The sequence below is a fragment of the Tenrec ecaudatus genome, chromosome 8 (genome assembly GCF_050624435.1).
Source record: "Tenrec ecaudatus isolate mTenEca1 chromosome 8, mTenEca1.hap1, whole genome shotgun sequence".
NCBI lineage: Eukaryota > Metazoa > Chordata > Mammalia > Afrosoricida > Tenrecidae > Tenrec > Tenrec ecaudatus.
The window spans coordinates 26,029,950-26,047,876 of NC_134537.1; the positions used below are offsets into that span (position 1 = coordinate 26,029,950).

The 17,927-nt window shown below is 56.0% G+C and overlaps 3 protein-coding genes across 5 annotated transcripts in view; 1 reads left to right on the plus strand and 2 right to left on the minus strand.

The window, feature by feature from the left end:
• Window positions 1–263: 263 nt before the first annotated feature.
• On the minus strand, window positions 264–6,559 carry ALG3 (ALG3 alpha-1,3- mannosyltransferase). 2 transcript variants are annotated; one of them, XM_075556129.1, is made up of 9 exons: window positions 5,860–6,559; window positions 3,831–3,930; window positions 3,586–3,733; window positions 3,333–3,493; window positions 2,817–2,937; window positions 2,245–2,450; window positions 2,043–2,120; window positions 734–877; window positions 264–589 (listed from the first exon to the last, which is right to left on the minus strand). In XM_075556129.1, exons 1-9 carry the CDS (start codon window positions 6,053–6,055, stop codon window positions 427–429), a joined length of 1,317 nt encoding a protein of 438 aa, XP_075412244.1. In that variant the 5' UTR covers window positions 6,056–6,559; the 3' UTR covers window positions 264–426. The 2 variants fall into 2 exon arrangements, with proteins under 2 accessions (XP_075412244.1, XP_075412245.1); XM_075556130.1 differs by having other exon boundaries at window positions 5,897–6,558.
• Window positions 6,560–6,750: 191 nt separating this feature from the next.
• ECE2 (endothelin converting enzyme 2) overlaps window positions 6,751–17,927 on the plus strand; it is a 46,282-nt gene continuing 35,105 nt past the window's right edge. The window contains exons 1-3 of one of the 2 annotated variants that reach the window (XM_075556139.1): window positions 6,751–6,983; window positions 12,559–12,842; window positions 13,368–15,563. In XM_075556139.1, the coding sequence (XP_075412254.1) occupies window positions 6,788–6,983; window positions 12,559–12,842; window positions 13,368–13,655 (768 nt within the window). In that variant the 5' untranslated portion in view covers window positions 6,751–6,787 and the 3' untranslated portion in view covers window positions 13,656–15,563. Of the gene's footprint in view, window positions 6,984–12,558; window positions 12,843–13,367; window positions 15,564–17,927 lie in introns of those variants that run through there. The other variant, XM_075556140.1, reaches the window with a different exon arrangement.
• Window positions 14,235–16,545, minus strand: CAMK2N2 (calcium/calmodulin dependent protein kinase II inhibitor 2). Its single transcript, XM_075556141.1, has 2 exons — window positions 16,131–16,545; window positions 14,235–15,264 (listed from the first exon to the last, which is right to left on the minus strand). Exons 1-2 carry the CDS (start codon window positions 16,297–16,299, stop codon window positions 15,194–15,196), a joined length of 240 nt encoding a protein of 79 aa, XP_075412256.1. The 5' UTR covers window positions 16,300–16,545; the 3' UTR covers window positions 14,235–15,193.

Below are 17,927 nucleotides of genomic sequence, written 5' to 3' on the forward strand. Positions count from 1 at the left end.
GAACCGGACTCCGGGCGCTGGGAAAGGGTGGGGGGATGCTGTGGCCCACACGAACTGCTTCTCCTCCCCTCCCAGACTCTCCCCACCAAGTGCCTGCCTGTGCTCTCTCCTGCTCCTCCCATCCAGTGTACGTATGCAGGTGTACACACACACACACACACACACACACACACACACACACAAAATCTGCTCCAGCAGGGCAGCAAGGGGAGAGAGCCACAGCCCCAGATCCTATGCAATAAAGTGCCTATCTAGACTGCCGACAGGGTCTCTATGGGGCCCGGTGCACACCCCTGCGCCACCAGCTGCCCATCCCTTGGGTAGGCTGCACAGAGGTGGCCGTGGCAAGATTTATTGGAAGGGCAGAGTCCATCTCCCCAGGCCCTAGTGGTCGAGGGCACGGGGGGGGAGGGGGGGGACGGGACTTCAGTGGGCCTTCTTGCTGTGCTGCCTGCTCTCGGAGAAGGGCTGGGGCCCCAGCCAGAGCTGCAGCAGGATGACGGCATGGCACATGTGCAGGGCTGCCGAGCTGCAGGGCGTGGATGGGTACGTGTTCCACGAGAGCTCGATGAGCCCCAGCACCAGCAGCCTGGGGGGGGGGGGTGAGACACAGGCGCTGGCTTCTGCCCAGTTCTGGGGTCTGCAGTCCTTTGGTTCCTCGAACCCTGGGCACATCCCTGCCCCACTGCAAGACCCCTAGCCCTTCCCATTCCCCAGGGTGGTCAAGCTGTACCTGAATAGGTGTGTGAGCCAGCGAGCTGGCATGGCCCACAGGAGGTAGGGCAGTGTGTGGAAGTACCAGACGTAGAACTGGTAGTGGAGGGAGCGGCTGAAGCAGATGCCAATAAAATTGGAGGTGAAGAGAGTGGAAACGATCTGTAGGTGGTGGTCAAGGCCAAGGGCAGGAGCAGAGGACAAGGTGGGAGGGGGACTGTCCCAGAGCAGAAGGGCAGAAGTTCTGGGAGAGCGCTCCACCCCTGGCTCTACCCTCCTTACCTGCATGCCTTTAGGTAAGTTTCTGGTCCAGCTCCTAAATCTACTGAGATAGTAATACCAGGGGTAGTACTGGCTGTGTGACCTTGGCCAGCTACTTAAGCTCTAACGACTTCATTTTGCCATCTGTAAGATGGAAATGAGGCTGCTATTCTCAGCTCAGAGTCTGAAATGTTAGAGTGTACATGCGATGGAGTCGATGGAAGTCTGATGCCTGCTACAACTGGAGGAGCCCTGCCCACATGATTTCAGCTGAGTGGAAGAATCAGTCACAAAATGGCAGCGTGAACTCTTGGACAAACAAGTGCATGGAGAACAGAACTCATCAGTGGTTACTGGGTGGACAGGCGGGCCAGGGAAAGGCCTCACTGCTGAAACCCTGCGCTGCTGCTACAGGTGATGATGTGGCTTGGGAACAGATAGAGCAGGGGAACAACATGATGAATATAATGTCCACGTGGACATGGCTGAAATATCCTGTGTTTTGATTTATTGACCACATGGCTAGTTTTTTGTTTGTTTGTTTAAAATTATATTAGGTGCATCTCTCAGGATAGAACGTAGACGAGAACGAGCACCCAGTAATGGTAGCTGTTAATGGTCTCTACTGGTAGCTTAAGGCACACTGGTGGCATAAAGGTGCAGAGTTGGGCTGTAATCAGCAAGGTCTGCAGTTCGAAACCACCAGCCATCCTGAGGGAGACAGATGGAGTTTTCTGCCCCTGTCAACAGTTACAGTCTCGGAACTCTTGAGGGGCAGTTCTACCCTGTCCTATAGGGTTGCGATGAGTCAGTCAATTCAATTTGATGGCAGGAGTTTGGTGATTATTTGGTTTTGGTAGCTTCTTAGTTTATGGGATCTTTAGGAGCAAGAATAAAATATGCGACGCACTCAGCAGTGCTTGCTGCAGAGTGGGTGCTCTATGGATACGGCTGGATCTAGTCACAGGGCCTCTGCCCAGGGTCCCCAGCTGTCTGGGCTTCACTCACCAGGGCCCAGTCTCTGCACCTGCAGAGACAAAGCTTACCTTCCCACGATGCAAAGGATATGATTGGGGGTGAGGGGCTGGGGAGGGACCTTCCTTTTGGAGGGGTCCTTCAGCAGTGACAGGATACTTTCCCCTGTCCTGAGGAGAAGCCATTTAGACAGTTAGCAAGCCCCTCCGGCGGACTCAGCCCCAGGGGTTCCACCTCTCCACTACAGAGCCCCTTCTCTCGTCAAACATGCCCAAAGCCCTGCCCGCTTTGTACCTGTGCCACCTGCAGAGGGCAAAGAGCAGGAGCAGGAGGAGGTGGGCGGCCAGCAGGACCAGGTGGAAGGCTCGATGCAGGAAGAGGGCCTCAGGAAGGAAGCGCCAATTTACTGTCCAACGGAAGAGAAACTGGCGGCCGAGGTCAAAAGAACGGGACAAGTAGCCAACGGGGTTCTCCAACAGGAAGGGCAACCCCAGGATCACCTAAGGGGGAGTGTGGGGTCAGCGGAGTTGTCCAGGCAAGGCTGGCCCCAATCTCAGAAAGGTGTTGGGTACAGGCTGAAGAGGCTCCCTACTCCCCACCAGGAATGGCAAGAAAGCCAGTCCCCACCCCCACCCTCGCCCAATGCCAAAGCTTGGGTCCAGACGTGCGGAGGAGGCAGGTAAAAAGCATCCCTTACATGTAGGATTCATCGAGTCATAACTGGACGGAAGTAAAATGGCCCTCAGAGGCCTCTAGCTCAACGTCCTCCTTTTATAGCCAAGGAAACTGATCAGCCCCAAACTCCCTGCCTCAGGGAGGATGGTGGAAGGCGGCCGTTCAAAGGGTGCGCGGCCAAGTGGGAGTACCTGAAGGGCAGCACACAGGCTCAGCTTGGGCAGGGCCCCACGGAGGCCAAACTGCGTGAGGAGAAGGAACAGAAGGCCAGGGGCAAAGAGCAACACGTTCATCTTCACAGACACGGCGAGGCTGGAAAGGGCCAAGGAGAGGAGGCAGGAATATCAGTTCCAGGCTCTTCACCCAACCCAGAGATGCCCCCTATCCCCACAGCAACCACCTCCACTCTCAGCAAATTCCAGGGTGGGGCCTACACTCAGAACTGCTTGGGATCAGGGAAGAGAATGGGGGGTGGGGTTCTGATATCTGGTTTCTGTATTCAGCACTTAGTACATGCAAGGCCAGAGCCAACAGAGGAGGCCGTCGGGAGGTCAGGAAGAGGTACAAGTGTGAGCATTACAGGGTGGGAGCTTCCGATAGATCCCGACTGACCAACATCAGCCACTCCCTTCCCGTGTGCTGCAGAACACTGGGGGGAGAGATGGCAATATCCAGTCCAGAGGGGGCCAGAAGGCAGGGACTATGACCTGAAACAGCAGCAGCCCCAGCCCCAGCGCTGGGCCAGCAGGAGGTTGATGCTGAGAAAGAGCAGCGCCATAGCCACAGGGTCATTGAACAGCCTCAGCACAAATATGGAGTGTACACGGTACGAGGCGCAGCACATGAAGAAAAACACGAAGGGAGGAACCTGGGGGTAGGCACAAAAGGGGACCGTCAGTTCCCTGGGCCTGAGCCTTCCGCTCCCTGGGGGCCCCCTGGACCCTGGTGGGATGGACTGACTTTGCAGGTCTGGTGGTAGATCCAGAAGACAAGCAGCAGGGTGGCCAGGTAGAGCACAGCGAAGATATGCTGGGCCACACGGATGTCCGTGCCCCGGTCCGTAGCGTGGTACAGTCCCATGAAGATGTACACAAAGCCAGCCGGGTACCTAGAAGGAGAGAGGGAACAGGAGCCGAGGTCGGGGGATCCCCTCTGAACCAGGCCTCTCTCTTCAGGTCCTCTCCAAAGGGCCCACCCACACTCACACAAGAGGTCCAGTGTCACCCTGCAGTTGTGTGTAGTCATAGGTACCGTTGATGACACCCTCCACCTCAGCCATGTAGGCCTTCCAGTCGATCTCTGTGTCTGGAAATAAGACGGGGCCGTCTGGTTACTTCAAACGCCAGCGGTTGGCTGTCCCTGTACCTCCAGTCTATCCCAGCAAAATGCCAGCTTACTCTCGGCCTCCATCACATCCTCAACCCAACTCTCTTTGTGAGTTTCCCAAACACACCTCTCTGGGGGACGCACAGGCATCTGGAGCTGAAGATGCCTATAACTGAGCTCGCCAAGACCTTTCCTCCCAACCCTGCTCCCCTTCCTGAGACCCATGCATGGCATCATCACCCACCCAGCCGCCCAGGTCACACACCTGGGTAGCATCTTTGATACTTTCTTCTCCTCCATTTCTAATTCCCAGTCACCGAGTCCTACTGGTTTGTTATCAAAATAGCTCATCTTTCTCTGGCACAGACTCAAAAGAGTCAGGCCTAACATGTTAGCTAGACTCTACAGAGCAATCGTTTGATTAGGGGAAAGGACACAGCAATCTGGTTCACACCTACTCCCCTTTCACACCACTACAATTTTTCTTACACCTGTAGTGTAGTCCCATGCTTTTTCTAAAATACAAATCAGATGAAATCTGCTTCAGACCCTTCGAAAATTCAAGACCAAACTCTTGTACCCATTTTTATGGGAGGAACCTCTGAGTCCATGAGGCTGTGATTAGCTCAAGACCACTGAATTAGAAGTTGGGGCAGGAACTTGGGAAGTTGCAAGTTTTTACCCACCCTATCAACGATCTCAAGGCTTATAAACCCCATGATGATCTGGTCTTCACTTATTTCTGTGACTCATCTCTCACTACCACCCTTACTTGATTCCATATTCCAGCCCTAAGGACAAAACGAAAACACAGGCTCTCTTTTGGACTGGAGGTTTATTTAAAAAGAATTCCTTCATCTAGAGCAGCCGTTCTCAACCTATGGGTCGCAACCCCTTTGGGGGTCGAACAACCCTTTCACAGGGGTCGCCCGATCTTAGCAGTAGCAAAATGACAGTGATGAAGTAGCAACGAAAATGTTATGGTTCGGTGTCACCGCAACATGAGGAACTGCATGAAAGGGTTGCAGCATAGAAAGGCTGAGAGCCACTGATCGAGAGCAATCTTTTCCTTTTTCAACCAGCTAGCTCCTGACTTTCAAGGGGTGGGGGTGCCTCTAGGAAGCTTCCCCCATTCCTCAAGCTTGACTTAATTGCTTCTGCTGTCATAGTGGTTACGCGTTGGGTTGTTAACCACCAAGTCACAGTTCAAAACCACTAGCTGCTCTGTGGGAGAAAGACGAAGCTTTCTACTCCCTTAGAGTTACCGGCTTGGATACCCACAGGGTGCTACCCTGTCCTAGAGGGGTGCTCTGAGTCAGAGCAGACTGGATGGCATCGAGATATCCTTTATAGCACTCTTTCCACTATCAATGGTGAATATGATGCACTGTAATTAATTGCCTGCTAACAATGTCAAGGGCCAGATGTCTCATTCACCATTATATAGCTCTAGCACTGTTAAGTATATAAATAAGTGTTGAGTTAATGTCTTCTCAAGAAAAGTAGGTGCTTTAATCCATGTCTCGATTCAACCTGGAAAGAAAGTCACCAATAGGCTCAAATGGTCATGAACAGCCAGGGTTGAGAAGGGACTTTTGAGGCCACAGAATTAAGCAGATGAGAATGTTGAGATTCAGACGGGGACGTGACTTGCCCAAAGCCACAGAACAGGCAGAAGCGGCAGTACATCCATTTAAACGCGGGTCTTCTGATTGTCCAGGCTAACAGAGTGATCAACTCCAGGGCCCGCCCTCCCGGGGCCGAATTCAGACAGGGTTTGGTTTCTATCTAACAGACTCAGGTCTGGGGTGAAAGATCCGAGTCTGCAGTCGACGAATGAATGGGTCTGGGTTCCAGTTTGGGTGTCCCCTCCCACTCCTGCCCACCCTCTCCCCTCGGCGCACTCACATGCCACCCTGTGAATGACCCAGAAGGTGATGCCCACCTCCGCTAGGCAGAGGCAGGCGCCCACCAGCAGCGTGTAGCGAGGCTCCACCAGCAGCAGGCGCCGCTCTTGCCAGGCGCGCCGCAGCCATTGCTCGCAGCGACCTGCTGCCCGGGCCGCGGCGCCAGCCCGGCCGCGTTTCCGCAGCCCAGCCGCCATCTTGATGGTGCGCCCGCAGGCGGGTCCGCCATCCAGGAAACCACCTTTGAGCACTTGGGTTCCGCTCGCGGACCAGCCACTCGCCGGACGAAGCGCTAACCCGAGCGGTCAGTCATTGTTTGCGCCTTTGAAGTTTCTTTCTTCCACACGGTTCTCCTGACGGACTGTGTGCTCTGTGGGAGCAAGAGCCAAGTCTTATTAGCCTCTTCTACACCCAGCTCGTGTGGTGTTGTAAACGTTCGCCCAAACCCACACCAAGCTGCTCCCACCCCACGTGGCCTCCCTGGGCCAGACACTTCCACGCGGGTCTTTCCTGGAGGGCAAGGCCCGTGCCTGCGTCCCTCTCTTCCTGCCCTAGGAGACCCAGGCGCTCAAAATGGTGTGGGAAGCAGTGAATCTTTCACTAGTTTTCAGCCTTTCAGCAGAAAAAAGGCAAACTGAAAATAAGAAGCGAGGACAGGGAGCCCGACATCAAGCGTGTGGGCCTCGGGGGAGCCGGCAACGTAGAGACCGGATCCTCTCGTTTTCCGAGCCGGAGGATTCTTCCCAGAGCGCTACTAAAGGCCGGAAGTTCCACGTGTTTGTGTTGAGCAACTGCGGGGGGTGGGGGTGAGGTGACCGAGACCCCGCCCCCACGCGCTGACGTTTTGATTGGCTACTTTGGAGCCCTAAGCCCCGCCCGAGGGCGTGGCCAGGTGCCCGGCTGGCCTGGTCGGCCCCGCCACCCGCAGCATGGCTTCTCCCGCGGCGCCGCCGCCCCTGCCCGAGTTGCCGGAGCAGAACGGCGGGTACTGCGAGGTCCAGTACTGGGATCAGCGCTACCAGGATGCTGCCGACTGCGCTCCCTACGAGTGGTTCGGAGACTTTTCCTCCTTCCGCGCCATTGTGGAGCCGGAGCTGCGGCCCGAGGATCGGATCCTCGTGCTAGGTGGGTAGTTCCCGAGTGGAGCAGGCTGGAGCAGCGCCTCCACACCCCCGCCTGGCCGGCCCTCCTGCCTTCAGTGGGTCCCAGCCCAGCCAAGATCCGGCACCTTCAGAATCTTGGTCGGATTTAGCCGGGGCCAACAGGAACCAAGAGATTCCCAGTCCCGGGCGCCGTGGAGAAACTCAGGATCTCAGCGTGTGCCGCCGGACTTTGTTCTGGACCTTCGGAGGCAGCCTTGCGCGCTGGAGAGCTTGGGGGACCTGGTTCAAGTCCCAACACTAGTTGCCTGTGTGACAGGACGTATCGTGCACCTGTTCTCGGCTTCCTAGAAATGGGACTGTGAGCTCCAGGTGGATAAGGCACACACCTTTAGCACAAAACCTAGAGGGTGGGTGGAGTGGGGTGGGGTGTGTGTGTGTGTGTGTGTGTGTGTGTGTGTGTACGCACGGGAATCAAGCGCCATTGTCATTTAGCGATGGCTAGCATCTCAGCATTCTCGCGACCTGTCACTTGGTCCCCCGTCTCCTGTGTAGAGGGGGCTGAGCAGCGCCTCCTCTGACCAGGGGGGACATTGCAACCGAGATCAGTGCCATCCATTCCTCAGAAGGGAGCGGACAGGGATGCGAGTTGTGTCTCAGCCACGCTCTCGGGGCGCTCTCCCACTGCTAGCCTTCTCACGCGAAACTCACTGCCGTGGAGTCGGTGTCGACTCCATAGGGCAGGGTAGAACTGCCCCCGCGGGATTCCGAAACTGGACCTCTTATTGGGAATAGAAAGCCCGTCTTTCTCCCGCGCAGCAGCTGGTCGTCTTGAATTACTGACCTTGTGGTTAGCAGTCTACTGTCACCCGCTACACTACCAGGGCTTCTATATGCCAACCTTAGAGGCTTTAAACTCACTCCAACCAAACTCACGGCCATCGAGCCCATTCTGCCTCAGAGAGACCCTATAGGACAGAGAAGAACGGCGCCGTGGGTTTCTGAGCTTGTCAACTTTTATCGGAGTAGAAAGCCTCATCTTTCTCCCACGGAGTGGCTGGTGCTTTTGCAGCTCATAACCCACTCTGCCACCAGGGCTCTCAAAAAATTCACTGCCAACAAGTCGATGCCAACTCATAGTAAGCAACAGGTTTCCTTCCTTTTAAAAAAAAAAAAAAACCAGACAGATGACTTCGTGGGTTAGGCGTGCGACTGCAAGAGCTGTATTTCAAGCCCCCTAGCTACTGAAGGCGAAGGGAGCGGAGATGAGACTCTTTGCTCCAGGAAAGATTTATCATCTCAAAACCCTGTATAGGGTGCGATGAGTCAGAATTGACTGCCTGACTGTGGCTATATATATATATTTCACAAATATAAACTAAATTAAGAAAGATAGCTATACCACAGTGTGTATGTAAAGGATCATCTGTATATAACCTACTCAACTTGGAAAATAGAAGAGTCCTGGTATTAGAAAAAAAGTTAATCCAGTTAACCTAATGGTTGAGAACTTGGACCATGGAGGAGTTAATGCTGTTGGAATCTTGGCTCTGTTGATACTAGCGGTGTAAGCCTGAACAAAATACTTAATTTTCTGTCTCTCTTTATCTCTTTTTTTCCAGCCTTAAAGAAATAAGAGGATTTATGAGTTTAAGATGATTACATGGGAATGAGAGAGGCGTAGAACTATACCAGGCAGATAAAGTTTAGTTTCAACCTGAAGAGTGATAGATGTAGACAGTTAGAAGCAATTACACAAACAGTGGACACAGAGCAGCAACAGGAACACAAGAGGACTTGGCCGAGCAATGCGCGTCCACTAGTTATGTGTGCGTGCTACATGGTAGAGTGGTGCCTTCTGATGCTAGCGTCTTCCTCCTATGGAGCCTCAAAGAGGGGTGTAGACAACATATAGAACTCTGTTGAAAGTGGTAACATGATTACATTGTGAATAAGAACCAGTTGGTCATGTTGCTGTAACTAAAGGTGGAGCGTGACACCCTTGCAGGTGAGTGGGCCTCTTGAAAACAAGCGGCAGTTGAGCCTAGTGATTAAAGAACTCGGGTTCTGAAGTTAGACAGACCTGCCTGGGCTAGGTCCAAATTCTGTGGCTACCAGTGACGCGGACTTGGGGAAAGTTCTTCCACTTTGGGCTGACTCGGTTTCCCAACCTAGAAAATGGGAGTGGTATTAATAATACTAGATGGATAATAATAATATATCAGGGCCAGTGAAAAAAAGGAAGACCTTCCATGCAGTGGATGGACCCAGTGGTTTCAGTGCTAGGCTGGCACATAGTAAAGATGGGGAGGGTAGCCCCGGTGCCCTTCTGCTGGATGCTGGGTCACTGTGAGTCAGAGCTGACTCAACTGCACCCAACCACAACTACGAACATAAACCAGAGTAGTTCTTAGCCAATGCGTAGCATAGAATCTCATGTTCAATAAGCGTTATGGAAAATGGGAGTCAGAGAGGGCAGTTTATCCAGGACAGTTCAGAGAACAGAATGCCTTTCTCAAGGAGAGTGTGTCTGCTCCCCATGGCTGGAATATCCTTATGGCCAGTGAGTGGGTCTGGCTGTCACAACTTTATTGTCATTGCTTTTTCTCTTATTTTTCCTCCTCGCTTGGTGCTCATGCTCCTTAGGAATCCTCTCATCATGATGTGACTTCTCACTTAGACTTCCTGTTGGGAGGCCTGGTGGCACGGAGGTTTAGCATTGGGTTTCTGACCACAAGGCCAGCAGCTCAGACTCGCCAGCTGTTCCACTGTAGGGCGATGAGGCTGTCCGATCCTGTCAAGACCTATAGTCTCAGAGTTTCTCTAGGGTCACTATGAGACAAAATCAACTTGATGGTTATGGGTATAAGGAGAACAGGGATCGACGGGAGGAAGGAGTCAATGGTCCAGACCCCATAAGGGTTATTTCACTGTCATAAGTGAATAAATTGCCAACATGGCTTATCCCACAGTCTTGGTTAGCATCCATATACCTCTTGGCCCCACGTGATGGGTTGTTGGATCTGGCCTGATTCTTCGGGGCTCTGATGCCCTAAGTCCCTCTCTTAGATGCTAGCTCCATCTTAGTTGGTAGCCCTGTCACTGAGGCAGCAGGGTCAGAAACTGCTGATTGGTGAGCATGGGTGACCATGAGGTCTGGCTTTGTTCTCCTTCCTTTACGGTAAAGTTCTTTTGGAAGATACCATCCTCTACCAGGGGGATTTGGACTGGTCTAACATCAGGCAGTTATCTGAGGGCAGGTGTGGGGGTAGTGGGTGGGTTGCTAGTCAAAGAACACACTGGGAGTTCCGCCTGAGTCTGGGTCACTTTTCTGGACAGCCAGGCCAGTGGGGCTGTGATGGCTCCAACCTGGAGAAGCATATGTTACCATTTCCCAGGCTTGAGAGAACTCTGTCTGAGCCCCCAGGGCCCGCGGAACATGAGAGTGGGCGCTGAAGAGCGACCAGCTGCCCCTGCATGCCCTGTCCGGGTGATAAGCTCTGCTAGATTAGGGCTATCCAGCAACTGATCCTGATCCTCTTAGACAAATGGGGATTAAAGGCAACCGAATCCCAGGAGCTGGAATCCCCCCATGAAGCTGCCAAGAGCCGTTATCTAGACCGAGTCTCAGGCCGAGGCTTCCAGGAGGACCTGGAAAAAGCCAAAGGATCTTCTAAGGAGATCAAATCCTTGGGCTGTGGATCCACATCCACTCCTCAACCTCCATGTTTTCTGTAACTTGACCCTGCCCTCATTGGATCTGCTTTCTTGGCACTTAATTCCAGAGCACATGATTCTTTGGTTGCTTGGTTGTCGACGCCTTTGAAACCTTTGCGCAATCTACCTTAGGTGGGGCGCAGCCCTACTATGTGAGGTTGAAGCCATGTGCCAATTAATTGCCTGCGATAGGTCCTCTCCTCCCACCAGAGCCTAGGTCCTTGAGGGCAAGGACTCATGTTCATCATCCAAGTCTGTGAGGGCACGCAATTCACTTGACCCAAATCACTTGGTTTTCATTCTTAGTTCCTGGGGGGAACCTTAAACCCTTGGGATTTCCCCCCATGATGGGGTTTATATTAATAAAGTGACATGAGTCTTGGGTTAGGGCTGGTCATGCTGGAAAGACCCACTGGGTGACTTCAGGGAAGAGTGCTAGAGGTTGACTCCAGCCATGAATTTAAACAATCATACCTACGTACTGAGGGGACCAAGGAAAAGTCTGGACACTGAAGCTGTGGGCCTTCCTGGTTGGTGAGAGACATCCAAGCTTGGGAGAGTGACACATCTCTTGGAACAGGGAAGCTCCACATTGGGGACCTTCTCAGACCTCACTCGACATGTTTATTTTTTAAAATCTTTTTTGCTGTAATAAAACTAATCAAAGTATAGCACTGTTCTAAATATTGTCATAAGTGAAGGTATCATGGGAACCCCCAAGCTTGAGGCTTGTACCTGAAGTCCTAGGCAGTCTTGGGTGTGTGGATGACTGTCCCCTGAGCGTGCTTAGATGAACTACGTGTTTGTTGTCCAGAGGCCATTGAGAATCAGGAGAAGACAGTCATACACAGACTTTGTTGGACCCCAGTGGGCAGCACTTAATAGAAGGGACCCGTCCCTGTGTGTCCTCACTTAGCTTTCCCATCATTCGTTAATTCTGCCTTCTATCTCCAGAGGCTCCCTGAGAGTTAAGTGCTAGGTTAGTCTAATAACAATGTTCCCATTGTCCTAATGGTAATATTCGAGTACTGCTTCGCCAAGGTTGGTGATTCAAACCCACTGGCAGCACCTCCCCAGAAAGTTGAGGCTGCCTGCCCACATATTGGGCACTCCAGTTGAGCTCACTATAAGCTGGAATCAGCTGGATAGTGGCGGGTTTATTTGGTTTGGTTTCTTGGTTTGGGGCTGGCTGATGGCACAATAGTAAAGTGCTCAGCCACTAACCAAAAGGTCATTGGTTCAAATGCACCAGCCACTCCGCAGGAGGAAAGCCCAGTGATCTGTTCTAGCACCAAGGACAGCCTCAGAAACTGCGGGCATCAACTCCAGGGCACACCACATAACACCACCAAAGAGTCATCTTATTTCTAAACTAATGATATTGGTTTTTTAATAAATCATTTTATTGGGGGCTCTTACAGCTATTATTGTTCTAATGACACCGGTCTTTGCCCCATTCTTAGTTTGAGGACATGGTGGCTCAAAGTGTTGAACGGCTTGTCATGACCAAGTGACTAGGGCTATTAGAGCCCCAATCTTTGGACGACTCTTAAGTTCAGGGCTTCTTCAGCTGTGCTCCAGCTGTTTGAATTCTTCAGTTTAGTTCATCTTGTCCTGCCTGTGAGCAAAGAATTGTATCTTCATCTTCCGTACAGGAAACCCAAGTGCCTGGCATTCAGACGATTTGTCCTGGTCCACACAACTAGCAATGGTAGAGCCAGGATCTTAACCCATGCCTCTGTGCTCCAAGGCGCAAACCTCACGCTCTTTCCTGTATTCCTTGGCTTCACCCTCAGCACAACCAACAGCAGGTGAATAATCAAGGAAAGCTGAAAACCAATACTAATGTAAACCTTTTGCCACCCGCTCCCTCTCACCCCCAGGCTGTGGGAACAGTGCCCTGAGCTACGAGTTGTTCCTCGGGGGCTTCCCTGATGTGACCAGTGTGGACTACTCATCAGTAGTGGTGGCCGCCATGAGGGTTCGTTATGCCCACGTGCCCTCGCTGCGCTGGGAGACGATGGATGTACGGGCTCTGAGCTTCCCCAGTGGCTCCTTCGACGTGGTGCTGGAGAAGGGCGTGCTGGATGCCTTGCTGGCTGGGGAGCGGGACCCCTGGACTGTGTCCCCTGAAGCTGCCCACACTGTGGACCAGGTGCTGAGTGAGGTGAGGGAGTAACGAGGAATGGCCCACCGACAATGGGAATGAAGGGTTAAGGAGTCAGAACATTGGAAGAACTCAGAAGCCAAAAAGGGGGCATGGTCCAGACCAAGTGGTGGACCCTTCTCGGGAATATAGAATGTCCTGAAGGAAGGAGAGGGTTAATCTGGGTCAGGATTGAAGAGGACTTGAAGGACTAGGCTCACACTGGCTGATGATTGGCTCCTGGGTTGCTGTAGGAATGAGGTAGCAGCCAGGTACTAGACAGATGACACAAAGTAGGATGAGCATTTGCTGGAAAGCAGTGTCCTGCACCCAAGTCACAAATGTGCTCCTGTATGCCTAGAATAGAGACTCCACGGAATGGACGGGGGACAGGGGCAGGGCTCAGTCCATTCCCACAGGGAGCCAAGAGCTACCTAGATACAGGATAGTACCCCAAGCTTGCCTCAGTGAGCACCTGGGCAGATACTGACCTTTGAGGACCTGGAGGGGGCCTCTTCACCGACAGCTTCTTTGTTTCCCTTGCAGGTGAGCAGAGTGCTGGTTCCTGGGGGCCGGTTCATCTCCCTGACCTTTGCAGCTCCCCACTTTCGGAGTAGGCACTATGCCCAAACTGGTTATGGCTGGTCCCTGAGGCACACAACCTACGGCAGCGGTTTCCACTTCCACCTCTACTTCATGCACAAGGGTGGGGAGCTCAGTGTGGCTCAGATAGCCCTGGGAGCCAAGCTCCTCGCACCCACTAGCCCCACAACCTCACCGTGCTTCCTCCAGGACTCAGATCATGAAGACTTTCTCAGTGCCATTCAGCTGTGAGGCCCGAGTCATCACGCTCCCACCCTCCGGCCTTCTTGCCCTGGGCTCCTCGGGTAGTGGGACTTCCTGACCTCAGGACCTGGAGTTGGGTCCAAGGTGCTCCCAGCTCAAGGACCTCATGTCTAAGAGAAGAGTCACTGCCAGCAAGCCCATGTGAACCAATACATCTCAGGTCAGGTCCGATCTCAAATCCCAGGTGCCTAGCTTTCTTCTTACGCTCCTCAGATTTCTCACAGGCTCCCCAAAGCCATTCTGCAAAAATTTGCCCTTAGAGCAAAGCTTAGCACAGCCCCTCGGCTCACTAGTTCGGAGACCTATGTCCCTGGGGCCAGTTGCTCGTACCATCCAATTGTGATTTATCCACAAGAGGCTGCAGGCTTTTCGTCCAGACAGCTCTGTGCTGTTGTCCTAGAGCCAGCCTAGTGCGTGTGTTCTGCTTAGACCTTCCTTGGCAACCCTCTCCAGCCACCAACACGCCCCGAATTTCTCAACACCCGTTCTCTAATCCAAAGAGGACTCAGAGTCATTTCTGCTTGGCTCCTGAGCAGACAGAAACAGCTGCCACACACACAGGGAGGTCTGTGTTTATTCACACACTCCTGATACAGTGAGGATGGAGGGACATTTACAGAGGACACCCCTGGGTCGAGAACATCTCCGGGGCCACTAATGTCATTCAGAGGTTCAGAGCAGTCCCCATTTGCGTCCCCAGGGGCAGGACGGACTCAGGGGTCCAAGGTAAAATCAGGTTCTGGGCCCATGGAAGGTGACACCTTGCAGGAAGAGTCTGCCAGAGAGCCGTGGCAGGGTCAGGCCTGGGCAGACTGGCCATGTGGTTGGTTACCATGTTGGGGGCTTGTACCACCCCAGCCTCAACACCCGTCCCACCCGCCAGGCGCGGCTGAGACCGTGGGGGGTAGGGCATGAACCATGAGCGGAGCCAGTAAACAAAGAATCGGATATAAAAATACAAATGTGCTGAGGAAGTCCCTTAGAAAGAGGCTGAGGATGGGGGTCACGCCAGACAGGGGGAAGGGTGAGGAGCGGCCCGGAGGGCTGGGCTCACAGAGGTGGGAAGCTCATGCAAATACGCAGCCAAACATCCCTGGCCGCTTGCGGTCCGACACGCCGGCCAGTCGGTCGCCTCGGTGTGCAGACCCGAGTGGCCGGAGGGGGCGGGGCAGGGGTGCCGTGCGGGAAGGGGCGGGCCAGGGGCTCGGGGCCGCGGGTCTCCGTGTCCGTTCCAGTGTGCAGGGTGGGGCTGCGGCCCGAGGTTCTAAAGTGCATGAGCGCGGCGGCGGGCTCCGGGCCCGCGCGCACCGCAGCTACCGCCGCCGCCGCCGTGGTGCTGAAGCGGACAGCTCCGGAGTGCCCCGCGGCGGCGGCAGCAACACTGACCCAGCGGCTGCAGCGCGGCCCCGCAGCCCCCGCCCGCGGGCGCCTGGACCGGGGAGGGTGTCGCCGGCGGCCGCATCACCGGCCCGCGCTCCTGGCCGCTGCGGGGCTGGGCCCGGAGCCCGCCGCCCGAGCCGGTGCGTCTACACTCCGGACGGTGGCTTCTCCCCCATCCCCTTCAGCACGTCGTCTATCCGGTCATCCTCGATCACCACTGCGCAAGGAGAAAGCGCGTCAGCCGCGTGGCCTCGAGGGGCAGCGGCGGGAGTGGGCCCTGCGTCTTCGCACCCCACACGGCTCCTACTGGTGGCCCTGGGCGCCCCTTGGATCCCCACACCACCGAATGAATGCCCTCCCCACGCCAACTTTCCTGCCAACTCAATCCACTGCCAAGCCTTGCCCCCGCAGACCCTCTCCTCTTCCAAAGGCTCCCGCCATTCAACCTCCCGGTCCAAATCTTTCTGCCGCCTGAACCCTCCGCCATCTGAGCTCAATAAAACCTTTGGCTCGTGAGACCCCCCTCCTTTCGACCCTCATTTCAAGAGAACGCCCCCTCTCCGCCCCTCGCCTTCAAACGGGATCTGAAGCCAGTCCAACCCTCTACTATTCTGACTTCTCGAACCCCTCTTTGATCTTGGCCTGACAGAGCCCCCTCCCCATACAAACAACCAGGACAACGGAATCTCTACGCTCCCCGCGCTCTCGGCATTCGAATACCTCTCCCCACCATCCGTCCTGACTTGGTGTTTGATCCGAAAGAACCGGCTTCTTGTGCTGCCTGCGTCCCCGCTTCCAGGCAGCCCCAAATGCCCGGACCGGCCCTTCCCCCTCGCCCTCGTCCCAGGACTCTGCTTCCAGAGGTGGTGAGCATCGAATCCGGGGCACTGCGCTCCCAGGAGAGGGAAGAGAGGGACACAACACCGCAACGGGGACATCACCCCCCTCCCCGCCCGGGCCAGAGGAGCGCGGGCTGCGCTGGGCTGCGGCAGGAGCTGCGGTGCTCGGCGGGGAACGGCAGGCGAGAAGCGCCCAGACGAGGGTTTCTGGGTCAGGCGGCGACTCCAGGGCCCGGTCCCGTACCTCGCTTGGCTCGGCCAATCTGGCCCAGCTTGGGGGGTCGTTTGGCCTGGTTGCCTGCGAAGAAGGAGTTGGTGTCCTGCAGGCGGCAGCTGAAGGAGAGGTCGGAACCCTCTGGGTCTGCGCCGAAGCGGCCCATCTTGTCCTCGCTATAGGGCAGGATCTCGGACATGTTGGGCGCGGGGCGGGCGCGGGACTGCAGCGGGCGGCGGGCTAGGTGCCGGACCGGCCCTAGCTCAGCGGGGGAGCCGGCGGAAGGATGAAGTCATGCAGCATCCGGGGCTGCGAAGCCAAGCGCGGCCTCCTCCCCCGCGCCTCCGCCTCCCGGGCCGCTGGGCAGGCGGCGGCGGCGGCGAGGACCGGGCGGGGGCGGGGGCGGGGGCGGGGCGGGGGGGCGGCGGCGGCGGCGAGAGCGGAATGACGATGAGCGCCCGACTGCGGCAGAGCGCGGCGGGGGCGGGGCTGGCGCAGGCGGGCGGGGGAGGCGGGGCCGGGAGGGGAGGGGCCACAAGGGAAGGGTCCCCACCCCCCCCACGTAGTGGCGGGAATGGCGGACGCGGGCACCGGGGGCTCCTTCGAGCGAGCGGAAGCGGGTCCTGGCGAGGAGAGAGCCCTGCACCCAGGGGACTGCGGAGGGTGGGGGCGGCGCCTGTCACCGAGCCTGGGAGAGGCGACCCGAGGACTGGAGTGGGGACCAGCGGCGGCGGGGTGCTGGGCAGGAAGGCGGGAACGGGCCGAAACTCTGGAGGAACCCGGGAAACTAGGTAGTGGAAAAGCCCTCCGGGCGCGGCAACTGCTGGAGCCAATGGGTGGTTCCCGTGGTTGGCGCGCTCTGGTACCCGCCAGTTCTGTGTGTCCAAAAGCGCCCTGGCTTCCGTCGGGGTTCTGTTCCTGTTCCTCTGCCTCTGTGTCAGAATATCTTGGTGTCTGACTGGCAGCTGGGTCCCGTGCCTTTTCCGGTGTCAGGTCTCCCGTCTACGTCTGTCGCTGCGTACTTCTGCCTCTCTTTATTTCTACCTGTCGGGCCCCGGTATCCAGGTGTCAGAGTGTCACCCCCGAGTCTCGGGGTTAAACTTGTCCTCTCCTAGGGAGGGGTCCCGAGAACTGGCCCATGCAGCTCGTCGGAGGGCAGATCGCCACCCCCCGCCCTCCCCCCCGATGACCGGCTTCCAAAGGTGAAGGCATCCGGAGCGCACGCGCGCGCGCCACATCTCCAGGCCTGGGAGACCCGTGCCGCCGGCGCGTCGCAGGGGGACTGAATGGTGGCTGCGCCGGGGGTGGGGAGGGGAAGGAGCGGGACGGGAGAGGGGGGAGCCCTGGCTGTGGGTGACGCGGGGAAGCCCGGAGCGCCTGAGGACGCTGCGCACGCAGGTGTGAGTCCGGAGAGGGCGCAGCTGCCCGCCAGCAGGAGTCACGTGACGGCGCTCGCCGCACCAACCGGAACCCTCCCTCTGTTCCCTTCCTCCCCCTCGGCAACCCCCGCCTCTTCCAACACCCCCTCACCCTGGCCGTCAGCGGCGGCGTCACCTGCTTTGCAGCGCGCAGGGCTCTGGCGCAATCTCTGGCTTTGGGGGGAGGGGAGGCGTGTATCTCACACTGGAGGACGGTGAGGACAGCGTTGATAAGGGCAATAATCTCGCCGTCAGTTCAGTTCACACCTCAGGCAGAGGGTTTCCACCGCCCCTAAAGTGCGTCTCCCGCCCCTTGGCAATTTGGACCTCTAGGGGAGCTGCCTGGACTCGAACCAGGTCTGCTGTCTCGCATACCTACGTCCATGCTCAGTCTCCTGCCTCCGAGCAC

Bases quoted from the DNA above. Each gene is read 5' to 3' on its own strand.
- ALG3 (XM_075556129.1), bottom strand. From the start codon at position 6,055: ATGGCGGCTGGGCTGCGGAAACGCGGCCGGGCTGGCGCCGCGGCCCGG. The intron at 3,494-3,585 runs GTCAGTCCATCC...GCCTACCCCCAG, and splicing joins TCTACCACCAGACCTGCAAA to GTTCCTCCCTTCGTGTTTTT. The intron at 2,938-3,332 runs GTCATAGTCCCT...GGCCCTTTCCAG, and splicing joins TGGGGCTGCTGCTGTTTCAG to CCTCGCCGTGTCTGTGAAGA.
- CAMK2N2 (XM_075556141.1), bottom strand. From the start codon at position 16,299: ATGTCCGAGATCCTGCCCTATAGCGAGGACAAGATGGGCCGCTTCGGC. The intron at 15,265-16,130 runs GTACGGGACCGG...CTCCTTGCGCAG, and splicing joins GATTGGCCGAGCCAAGCGAG to TGGTGATCGAGGATGACCGG.